Source organism: Natator depressus, chromosome 14 (assembly GCF_965152275.1).
Source record: "Natator depressus isolate rNatDep1 chromosome 14, rNatDep2.hap1, whole genome shotgun sequence".
In the NCBI taxonomy this organism is placed as follows: Eukaryota; Metazoa; Chordata; order Testudines; family Cheloniidae; genus Natator; species Natator depressus.
The window spans coordinates 7,211,362-7,223,727 of record NC_134247.1 but is presented as its reverse complement, the minus strand read 5'-3'; the positions used below and the strand labels follow the sequence as shown (position 1 = coordinate 7,223,727).

General features: G+C 39.7%; 1 protein-coding gene across 4 annotated transcripts in view; it reads left to right on the top strand.

Annotated features, from left to right (window-relative positions):
- The window catches only part of CEP112 (centrosomal protein 112), a 359,203-nt gene that overhangs the window by 90,339 nt on the left and 256,498 nt on the right, over positions 1 to 12,366 (top strand). For all 4 annotated transcript variants that reach the window (XR_012641956.1, XM_074972205.1, XM_074972202.1 and 1 more), the window contains exons 15-17: positions 1,064 to 1,156; positions 2,206 to 2,265; positions 10,007 to 10,086. Coding sequence is in view for 3 of the 4 variants with exons in the window: in XM_074972205.1 (XP_074828306.1) it covers positions 1,064 to 1,156; positions 2,206 to 2,265; positions 10,007 to 10,086 (233 nt within the window). In the remaining variant the exon portion in view is untranslated. The remainder of the gene's footprint in view (positions 1 to 1,063; positions 1,157 to 2,205; positions 2,266 to 10,006; positions 10,087 to 12,366) is intronic.

Below are 12,366 nucleotides of genomic sequence, written 5' to 3'. Positions count from 1 at the left end.
AAAGGGCATTGTGGGTTAGGATATGTATTGTTTTGTATGTGATCTGTACTCTTTTGTGCATTATATAACTACATAAAAGAGAAGTAATATGCAAGACTTCTGTGCAAGATGTCTCTGTGTGTAATATACTTCAAAATTGCCACATTCCTCCTGAGAGAGTTAAATGGTAAACCATTTAGCTGAGCTCTCGTTTTGGATGTATGAATGTAAGGTTTTAGGTGCTGAAAAACTTGGACATGCAAATTTTGACACAAAGCTTAGAGAGTTGGATGAGGCCGCTTTGGAAATTTGTTACCAAAAGAGTTATAAAGAAAAATATTTTTCTTCAGGTACACATTAAAATATTGTCCTGTTTTTATTCATGAAACATTTTGTTGCATACATCTTTGAATTGAACCTTTTAAATAATCAGCACAAAAATGTAAGAAATTAGTTTTTTATAAGTAGCCTTTGTGATCGGTTATCTAGCCTACATCATATTCACATCAAATATATATTATAAAAATATAGTGAATTTCAAAAACTGTAGAGTATTCTAAATTATTGACACCTTAGAGACTAACCAATTTATTTGAGAATAAGATTTCGTGAGCTATAGCTCACTTCATCGGATGCATAAAGTGGAAAATACAGTGAGCAGATTTATATGCACACAGATCATGAAAAAATGAGTGTTTATCACTCTGAAACCTAAACTATTGATTAACCTAGAGCAAACATGACGTCCAGATTTTGGTCTGAAATACTGGAATGCTAAGATCTTTGATAAGGAAATGCTAAATGACTGTCTCCATTTTATTTTCAAATTTCTTTCTTGAATCAGCAGCCTGTTTGTTTTGTTTTTTATTTTTGTTTTATAATTTTGGACTGTAGTCCCATCTGCACTTTTAAGGACAAATATAAATGAACTACATATGACTTGTGTTGAAAAAGATTGTCTTTTCCAAATTTATCTTTTTTCTACTTTTTTGATGCAACTTTGAAAAGGGAAAGAGTAACTTATTTCTATAGAGCAAATAAAGACTACAAGACAAACATTCACTTTTCTATTAAATCCCTACAGGCATCTGATGTGATTGAAGAATTAGAACAGAGGGTGTCTGAATTAAAACAACAGTTACAAGAATCAGAACATCAAAGGCAGCAACAGCTGAGGGTGAGCCCTGAATTTTTCACTCAGGAAAAATGAAGAGTCCTTTTTACTTGTTCCTAAGATTTGTATGAATAGAATGCCAAACTAAGATATATTTTGGAGTTCTTGGAAATCAGAGGAGCCGATCCCTCTACACTTAACAGAGTAGAACTTGTTCTTATTCTTTTGGCTAAGTCTTTTAAAGAAACTTTGTGGCTATTTGTCTTATTTTCCTGTGTGTTGAACTGATATAAAAATGTGTATCAATGGATTATAGGGAAGTACAAAGTTGAAAGAAATCCCTATCTCTGTCTTCAATAGCAGTATCTGTTTGTAAAAGTTAGCATAAACTTGTTGAACTGTAACAATTGTGAAACAATTCAGTTACATTTTCTGTCTTCTCATAGATACTCAGACTATTGCTTCCCTGCACCTACAGTGCATCCCTATTGGAGCCCTTTTCCCCACATATCATCATGTTCTACCCTTACTTGGGGAAGAGTAGCCATTTTGATGGCACAGGACGACTATGTACTACTGTCTTTGGAATCTTTCAACATTTTTATTTGATAGGGTGAATTGTTGTAAAGCAAGGAGAAAGCACTCTTTCTCCCCTCTTGCATTCATCAAGGTCTAACTTCATTGCCTCCCATCTTATTTTAGTCTGGGAAGCTAGGGACTAAGGGCTTGTCTACACAAATACTTACTGTTTAGCAAGCCAGTGTATAAATCTTCAGCATATTAGGTTGCTGTGCTCTAAATGGCCATGTGGACAAGCCCTGAGACGTGTAACTGAACCTGTGTCGTCTTCCTGGTAGTCTGGAGACACCCCATGCTAATCAAGTATTAGTAATAACGCTGTGTAATTTTTTGAACTAAAATAAAACATTTTAAAATTGTTCGTAGATTAATGTTTAATTATGAAATAAAGTTGGACACTTTGGTTGATATAGACCATACTGCACTCTAGTAAAATGTCCAGATTTTGTCTAGGTAAGGGCTGCTTTTGAATTATAGTAATCTGTTTAAAGTACTAGTGATTCCTTATTAAAAATAAATTCCTCAATTTGCAGGATCAAGAACACAAATTTCAACAGGAAAAACTTCATTTAGAGCGGATTCATGAAAAAAAGGTAGAGTTTGAAGGAAAAATGAAAATATTATGTGTACTTGCAGATGTCTTAGGCAGCAGCTAATGATTTAAATCCACAAATCCATAAAAAAGTGAATATTGGGCAGAAAGGGGGTATGTAACTGATGAAACCTAAAAGCTTGTCTAGTAATAAGCAGCTTTTAAACAAGGATTAAGCTGTTAAAATGTTTTCCAGAAGTATGATGTCTGTGGTTTGAAACATATTAATGCCTGGTATTTAATTCACTTAGGGTGAAATTCACCCCAGTGAAGAGGATGCAGACAGGGCCCTATTAGGTACTACTTTTGTTCTTACTGTGATTTTTCACTCTCTGCTATTGGTTTAATAGAAGAGAGAGGGAGTTTGAAATTGCTATTGATATTTTATCATTTTTCCCAACGAATACTTACTGTACATTTTACCTGTATCCATACATATGCTCTATCATCTTCCAGAGGTAGTGTTTTGAGAGCAGAAATTAAAAAAAAAAAAAAAAGTGCTTAGCACTTATAGAGCATATTTAATCTTGCAGCACTTTGCCAATATGTACAAATTTTTGTACTTAAATATCAAAGGTGTTGACATGAAACAGTCATTCATTGCAAGAGTTAATTATTCCACATGACTTTGTTTTTTAAATGACTTTTCTTTAAGTGTTTGGCTATTGTAGTGATTTAATAACAGAATGTATGTATAAACGTGTACTTCCATGACTTCCTTGACTTGTTTTTTAAGTATTAGTGGCAAACTCATACTGTGAATGAATTGAAAAACAGCTACAAGTGAACTACTCTTCATTTGCTTATAACAAAAGGAACAGTGGATCTAAATGATGCATTGTTTGCTAGATCATCTGATGAAGTGAGCTGTAGCTCACGAAAGCTTATGCTCAAATAAATTTGTTAGTCTCTAAGGTGCCACAAGTCCTCCTTTTCTTTTTGCGAATACAGACTAACACGGCTGCTACTCTGAAACCTATAGTGACACTAGGGCTTATCTTCACAGCCCTACAATTCAGTACAGAGGTGCGAATTGCAGTGTGCAGTAGCATGGTGTGTTGTAATTGCAATGTGCAGACCCTGTGGGGGTGTGACTAAAACATACCTTGTTTGTGTTAACATAGTCCTAAAAGGTGCTCCCCCTTTTAGGACTACATTAATGCAAAATAGATAGTTTTTAATTCACACCTAGTTTGCGTTAAGCTAGTCCTAATGCCCCTGTAGTCCAGACTGTGGGGCTATGTATCTATAAGGGGACAGTTGCCCCCTTACTAACATTCAGTGGGGGTGTTTTAGTTGCTAGCTCCCAGTACTAAAAAGGGGGAACGGTCGATGGGGAATCAGGAACCTGAGACTGACAGCCCCCAGGAACAATGGGGAGAGGCCAATGCTCCAGGTCAGCCTGAATGACAGGGCGGGCAGGCTAATCAGAAAGTCAGGAGGCCAGGGAGGTCCCGTCCTTCGTGTGAGCTGGAATTGCCTGGGTCAGACAGAGTGGGGCCGAGCTAAGGAGAAAGCAGGGGCCCAAGCTGAGCTGTGGAGCAGAGCTGTGCCAGATCCAGAGGGACCAGAAAAGCAGCCCAGAGAGAGCAGACCCTGTCCTGGGAGCAGAGTTGCAGCCCTAAAGCCAGAGGCACAGCCCAGAGAGAGCAGACTTGCCTTAGGAGGAGAGCTGCAGCAACCAGAGCCAGAGGGGCCAGAAAAGCAGCCCAGGAAGCAGGTCAGTGCTGGGAGCAGAGTCACAGAAGCAGCCGGCAGAACATACCTGTCCTGGGAGCCGAGCTGCAGCAACCGGAGGCAGAGGGGCCAAAGAAGCAGCCCAGGGAGCTGGAGGCAGAGCAGCAGCAGTAGTTCAGAGACAGAGTGGTGCAGCTGGGGCGGGAGCAGTCTGGAGCTGGGTGCGGTGAGCAGCTGGGGAGACCAAGGGGGACCCTGGGCAGCAGGCCCAGCGGTGCAGGAAGACGCCTCAGCCAAGAGGCTCTGCAGGCCAGGCTTGGATTGTAACCTTGACAGGGCGGGGGTGACACTGGGAAGAAGGGTCCTAATGCTCAGAGCCTGAGAGCGTGTGGCCACCACCAGAACAAGTGTCCAACCCACAGCATCCCTACAGCACAGCCAGGCCCTGAGAAGGCCTGGGACTTAACAAGGAACAGACTGTGAACTGCCCTGACATTCTAGAGACACTGTTTGTGATGTTCCCTGCCACAGAGCGGGCTGATGTGTTTCCTTTAATCTTTCCCATTTTTTCTTATCCTTTTTAAAATTAATTGTTGATTAAATAACTTGCATTTGCTTTAAATTGTATGTAATGGTCAGTGGGTCAGAGAGATTCGCAGTGCAGAGAGAGTACCCCGGAGTGGGGACACCCTAGCCCCTGTCCTAGGTGACCACAGCAGGGTTGGGTGTCGAGCCCCGCAGGAATCCTGGGCCCATCCTTGTTGGGGTTACGAGGACTCTGCCAGACAGGAGAGTGGAAGGAGAGTCCTCAAGGGCAGGGAGGCCACTGGGTAAAGGAAGTGGGAGTGAGGACTCAAATCCTTTCGCTAGCCCACTTCACCGGGGTAGTACAGTAGCCAGGAAGGTTCCCCACAATAGCGGGACTGTTCCCCCGCTTACATAGACATGCCCAAAATTCAAATCCTGTCTTGCATCACAAGTGGAAATGTTTCAGTGTTATTCTAGACTCTATTTGCATGTGCAAAAACCCCATAATTCAGTCTGGTAAAGTTAGCTAGTCAAGAAGGACCCAAGAATTTAATAATAAGAATGTTGAAGGTCAAAATTGAGGTGGGTTGGCATAATTTGGACAGTATCTGGCTACAGAATGTTTATGCTGGAATTACAAGTCTTTCGCTGCACCGGATAATTCCTCCCAGTAGGGGAGAGTGAGAGTCTGAGAGTGATAAACAAGATTTCATTGTGAGAGGAGTAGCCATGTTGGATCTATATTTTTTCTCTGTGTAACCGAATCTAGAGATTCCATCCTGGCTGAGTATGCTCAAACCTCTTGTAGTGCTAACTAGACTGGTCATGCATTATCCCCACAGAGTGACTGAGCATGCTCAGTCCACTCTCAGCTCCTGTGTGTGACAGGACAGGACTATGCCATCCCTAAAAGGTGACTGAGCATATCGCTCAGGGCTACAGTGGCAAAGCTGAACTTTTCTTGTAAGGGATAGGTCTAGGCACCAGAACTGAGAGCGGGGAGTCTGTCTCTTCTGTGCTCTTATCCCCCCTGCAAAGCAGTATGGAGGAGAAAGTTGTATGATTCAAATTCAGAGGGTACAAGACCTGGATTTAGGGCATTGTGTGGGAGGGCTAAGGGAAAAGATTGGAACATGGAGCCTGGGGGAGAGGGAAAAGTTAAGACTGGCATTGGAGGCTGGCAGGGAGACAGAGATTGGGAGCTGGGGATGGAGACTGGGACTGGCAAGGTAAGGTGTGGGAGCTAGGGAGGGAAAAGACTGGGGAACCAGAGAGCCAGTGGTTTGGGAGAAACAGGTTGGATGAGGAGCTAAGGGGGACACTGGGACTAGGAACCAATAGGGTGGGAGAAGAGGAGAGAAGGAGCTGGGATGTCAGGGAGAACTGGTACTGGCTGGGCAGAGACTGGGTTAAGGAACCTGGAGGTATGGGGTGAGAAGATGACATAGAGATTGGATGAAAAGCCTGTGGAGGGAGATGGGGACAGGGACCGTGGGCAGGGGGAGAGCCAGAATGGAGAAGTCAGGGAGGGAACTGGGACTAGCTGGACATGAAGAAACTGGAAACAAGGAGTGGGTTGGGGAGGACTGGCGATAGCAACTGGGGGAGGAGGAGATGGGGACGGGGGCTTGCAGGGGTGGACTAAGACTTGCTGAGCAAATAGACTGGCAGTTGGATCAAAAGCCTGAACAATGGAGACTGAGCCTGGCTAGGTGAGGAGAATGGGAGTAGGACGAGGAGCCAGTGGTGTAATATGGACTGGGACTGGTTAGAGGGGATGGGGCAGAAGGGATCAGGCTTAGGAGGAAAGGGTAGATGAGCCTGGAATGGAGCCCAAGTTCCCTGAGTCTCAGCATTCCACTGTTGTCAGCAAATATGTCTGGAAACCCACTGGCAAAGTGTCTCATCCCAGGCAACCTTAATTCTAAGGAATGGAGCTGGAAGAGGCTCCACATGGCCTGGGCTCCAGATAAAATCCCTAGAGCTAGGAGATATGGCCCAATCAGCACCACTCTCCCACAACTGGCCAGTGGGTGCCAGAGACTCCAAGAGGGTGGGAAGAGCTTCAATGAGTGTGTGTGTCTCTCTCTCTCTCTCTCGCTGTGGGGCTGGCCCTCTTCACCGCTGGCCCTATCAAGTTCCCCCGCCTGCTGTGGCGGGTGGGTGGTGTTACTAGAACGGCCTAACTTTTGAGTGCGTGACTTTGCAACATGAATAATATTTTAATGAAGTTATTTACATGTAATAAACGAGTCTTATTTTTAAATGGCACACATAATTTTCTTTTAAAATATTAATGATTACCAAAACAATTGTCATTGCTACAAGAAAAATTCAAATCTAAACTGATGTAGAACCAGGTCAAAATATATGTGCGCACATATACATATATATCCACATTTGAGTTGGAATTATTACTTCCTAGCATGTTCATATTTTTTACTGTCTCTTCAGTTCAGCTTTCTTTTGTCTTTCTATCTCTGTGATATCTCTTGAGAGCTTCAGGTCAAGAACAACTATTGTCATCCCATCCCTTAGAGAATATGCCCTTTGACTCCTGAAATAGCTACAATAAAGCTTATTTCAGGATGGATTATACAACTGTGTGATGATAAACAAGATGGGTAAAACTTTTGTTTTGATAGAGATCAGTACAGGTGTTCACATGTTCAGAAGCCTTAATGTAACTGTGTACTGTGAAAATCTTCGAGATGAGACAAAAAAATACATGTGAACCATGTTATTTACATATGCCCATAAAATAGAGGGCAGATTCGGCTATAAAATACTAAAAACAATAGCCTGTTTTTGAGTAAAGGAAGCATGCATTATCAGGTATAATCTGTTGGCTTAAATACATACCACTATCTAATAACCTTTATTGATCTATGGTGACTATTCCCTGTTAAGATCCTTGAACATCAAACAAATAATAGGTAATAACCCTAAATGTCACTGTTTGATTAAGGATACTAATCTACTAAATCAGGAACCAGTTAGGCTAAATGGTTTTACAAGTAAAGGAAACACCTGCTTTTTACAAATAATCTGCTTGTATTCCAAACAGGCAGCTAAGTGTAGTAACTGTGATACAATATTATCAAGAGCAGTTCTTGAGACAGCTGTTATACATATATAATATGCTAGGACAGTAAATACTGACTTCCGATCACCCTAATGGAAAATCCTTCGGTCTCTGAGAATGTTCCAAACCAGCTAAATACTCAGACTTCCACGCAGTTAGCTTCTGTACTGAAACTTTCTATTAGTGAGTTTTTTTAACTGTGTTTTTCCTTTCTTGTTTTTCATCTGAGATATCAATATGCTGTATTGGAGTGTGTCAGTTGCATCTTGTTACAGACATTCAAGGTTATTGATACTAACACAGATTCTTGCCTAGATATTTTCTAGAGATATGATTTCTGATCATATTGTGCAAATACTTTTGCAATATGTAATCAGCTAAAACGTACTGGATTCCTGTGGTTCATATTGTAAACGTTTATAGGGTGTGGGGGTTTATTGAATTTTCTTTTTTTCCCCGTGAGGCTTCTGTTGAACTACAGAGGTGCTTTGTGGAACCAGAGCTGTGACTTCCCATCATTTGTACATGTTCACAACACTTTTTAGTTGATGGCACGTGTATTGCTTCTAAATGTTCTCAATGCCACTCTAGACTTCTGTATTTCATAAACCAAATTTTATTTGTTTGCTCCATCTGTTCTTTTTCTCTCTCTGATGTAATTTCATCACACTCATTACTTTGAAATTAACAAATATTTAATGCCCACTTTATCCTAATATCAATTCTTATATACTATCAATAAATATAATAATTCATACAGAACCATGCAATCCCTTCAATTAGGTATGCATAAAATTGTGCACCTATTTCCTGAGCCTCTGAGAATATTCATATTAATCAAACATCATGCTGCAAATAATTGGGTGCTAGAAGAACAGCCCCTAAATTTACTACGATCTTTGTCACAAAGATCTCTACACTATTACCTCAGCAATGCTAAAAGAACAAAAAACAAAAAAAATCCAAACCAAAACCTTGACACCTAACCTGCCTTAGGCAAAAACCAGTGTGAACAGATGTGCTTTGTACCATGCCTGGAAGGTTGACAAACACTGAAACTCACTTCCCCCTGTTGGTCCAACAGAATCAGAGTAAAGAACCCTCCACGGATTAAAATTTGCTACTAGCCACCTGACAGTAAAAGATAGGGCATGTTAGAAAAAGCCTAGGAGCTCAGAAATGGTTTACAGGGAGAGAGGTGATCTCAGATAGCTAGGATCTATACCATGTAAGGCCTTAAAAGAACAAAATTGTCAGCTTGGTTGCTCCCAGAAGTCAGTAATCTTTTTAAAAAATCATTATTATTTACTACTTGTATTATAATAGCACCCAAAATGTGCTGGGTGCTGTGCAAACATTTAAAGTAGTCCTTGCTTCAAAGAGTTTATAATCTAAATAGATTTAAAAAAAGAGAAAAAAGACGAAATTAGAAGAAATGGGGCCTGTAAGATAGAGTAGGCATGTGTGTCTGTACACATCTTCTGGAATCTGTACAAGTGACGGGAGGAAAGGTGTTTTGTGTGTGTGTGTAAAAGTATATACATATATTGGCTGACTGAGGGAGTTATATTTATGTTAAAGATTCTGTAAACTATTATGGTTGTGCATTTGTTTGGGTGTTTAGGTGAGATGGACAGTTGACATACACTGCAAAATTACAGTACCCAAGAATTTCAAAATGAGAACAGATTAATAAACCTTGACTTATCTTGTGCTTGTTGAAGAATGTGGCTGAGAGTATATGCAGTCTTTCTCACATGCTTGTTGAATCACTCTCACTTTTTATTTCAATGAGGGTGAAGAATTCTAGAGTAGTGCAGTTCTCTTCTTCCTCTGTATCTTTTCTTTCCCCGGGGCAACTGCTCTTGGATGCCATAGTATCTGAAAGTATGTTATACTGTGGCCAGTATGCTTAAGTAACTTTGTTAACCCATTTAATCATATTTTAAAAAAATGCTTTGTGAAAAAATCATCTTTATAAAAATCCATTGTAAGTTTAAATTCAAAACAAGTCAATGAGTAGGAACTCATGTCTAGGCTATTAGGCAAAGTAAGATATGGTTCAGACAAATCTCTCTTATTATCTACCCTTTATTTCATGATCTCTCAGTATCCTCATATGGCAATTGATACTAAAGAAAAAACTAGTTCTTTTTAATACAGTTACTGTATTTTTAACACTAGAAGTTTAACATTTCTTTGGACAGGAAGAAAAATCACACTAGTAGAGAAGGTTATATTCTGATAGTTTCAGCCTGCTGCTAATTTTGTCCCCAAACTTTGTTTGAACTGTGGAAACATCACGTTACATATGTTGATTATTTTTCAACAACTTCTTATCTAAACCTATACGAAACTAATTTGTTAAGTTCAAAATTGAAATAATGTTTAATCATTCTGTTGATCACATGCTGTAGTAGCTAAAATGTAAAATTTTTCTTTGAAATGGTAGATTCATGGCTTCCAAAATGACGTTGATAAAGAGAGAGGGGATGCTCAAAAGAAAATTCGCAAACTGGAAGAGGCTTTGAAGTAAGTGAGACGTGATAAAGAATAATTTTTTTCTTTAAATGTCTCTGTTTTTATTCAAATTCAGTAAGTAGACCATATGCTTTGTGTTTTATAACAACACTCCTATAGTTTAGGTTGGGTCAGCTTTCCATTATAAAACCTTATTTTTAGGGTTTTATTAGTCAGCTGTAAAAATTAAAAAAAAAATCAGTTCATCTGGTTTTAAGTGATAGGAATGTAACAAAATAGAACTTAGTGGTTTCAGATGCTCTATTCCCCTTAAGTAACTCAAACCAGCTTCAGTTTAGAACTGACATGTTTGCAGGCCATTATTCCTTACTGAAGATTAGTTGTTGTGGACATTTATTAGGGGAATCAGGTTACAATTGAAATGTTCATGTATTGTTGTTGTTTATTTGTATTGTGGTAGTTCCTAAAGTTCCTAGGTACTGTACAAACAGGATTCAGTGGTTAAGATGCGAGCTTGAGACTCAGAAGACCTGGGTTCAATTCCCTGTACCATTACAGATTTCCTTTTGTGACCTTGAGCAAGTCACCTAGTTTCTGTGCCTCAGTTCCCCATCTGTAAAATGGGGATAATAGTACCCCCCACGGTATTTCCTTACGCTTCAGATCTCTTGTGAGGATAAATATCTTAATGATTGGGAAGTGCTCAGATATTGCAGTGAGGGGCATTATATAAGTATATAAGATCGAAAGATATAAAAAAGAGACAGTTCCTGTCCCAAAGAGATTACAATCTAAGTATAAAGTGAAAGACAACAGATGGATACAACAAATAGACTCGGGGAGTTTGAGGAACAATACCAGTCTGCATGATAGCAGCCGTCATGACACACATCTTCCATTCTGTTGTTGAGTTTGTAGTAGGCATTATGATAGAGGAGACTTGGAAGGAGGGATTTGAAGAAGGAAAATGTGGTACCTTTGCACATTTCTATATGGAGCTCATCCCATTCAAAAGGGGGAATCATGGGAGAAAGTGTGAAGGTGCTTGTTGGAAAATTTTACAAATCGGTGGGCAAGGTAGGCATCAGTTGCACAGTGGGTCCAGGGATTGACATCTTGATACTGTATAAGATATTATAAGTAGGGCAGGGATATGCCATGAAATCCTTAAAATGAAGACAGATCATATGTGTTAGATATGGTGGAGGATGGAGAGCCAGTAGAGGGTTAGTCAAAGCAATGGCCCAGGAAAATAATCTGTGCAGCACCATTTTGGAAGGATGTAAGTGGTCAAGATGGAATTTGTCACGGCCAGAGAGAAGGAGGTTGCAGTAGTCAAGATGATGAGGACCTGGATGAGAATTTTAGCTGTATGGACTGAGATTAAAGACCAGATCTTAGAGGTGTTATGCAGGAAGAAGGCACAGGTTAACTTATCCGTTTTATTTCACTAAAGAGTGACTACTGGAAATGCACACTAACATTATTTTCAGGAAAGAATCATAAGAAATTGTATCACTTAGATTTAAAAAGGCTGATTCGGATCTAAGATGCTGTATTTGAGCTCATTTTGTGTGTCATATTGATCTAGTAAGTGATTTTCCAGGATTTGTCCCTTGTATCTGAAGGCAGAATCTGGGTTTAAAACATACATTTCAATTGTTTTGACATAATACATCTGGTATGACAGCTTTTCACAGTCTAAGTAGCCCATTGTGTCAATGATTAATGAACAAAGTAGACTACCTCATTTAGTGTGGAGTAAACCTTTTGTAGTGTCTGATCTAAAGTGTAGTATCTGAGTCTAAGCACAGGGGGCCAAAATTAAAGTCAGAGGCCTGGATTCTAATCTTTGATGTGTACTTTGAAATGCTATGTGTCTTGAAAATTCACTGCCATGCTAATTCAGTAGTGAATTTTTCAAGCTATGTGAAGAGACATGCTGTACATCTGAGTTTAGATTTTAATGTGGGCGACCATTTTTCAAAACTGAGCTATTTAATTGGCTGTTTAAATCTGATAACTGGATTCTCAAATCAACACTTAGGTATAATAAAAGGGCTATTTATGTTCTTAAGTGGTCATTGGAACATTCCAGCATTTTGAGACATCCACTTTTGAAAATGTTGACATGTAATGTTAATTTAGGGCCAGTCATTCTTAATAGTGTTGAGTAGTACCTTAATCTGTAAATAATCCTATTGATTTAAAAGATAGAGAACTGGATAAATTTGAAATCTTTCATTGCAAAGCATCCTCAGTTTTGCTTCAGAGTGAGATGGACAGAGACTGTATCTGATGCATTCTATTGGTCTGAAGCAAAGATCTCCT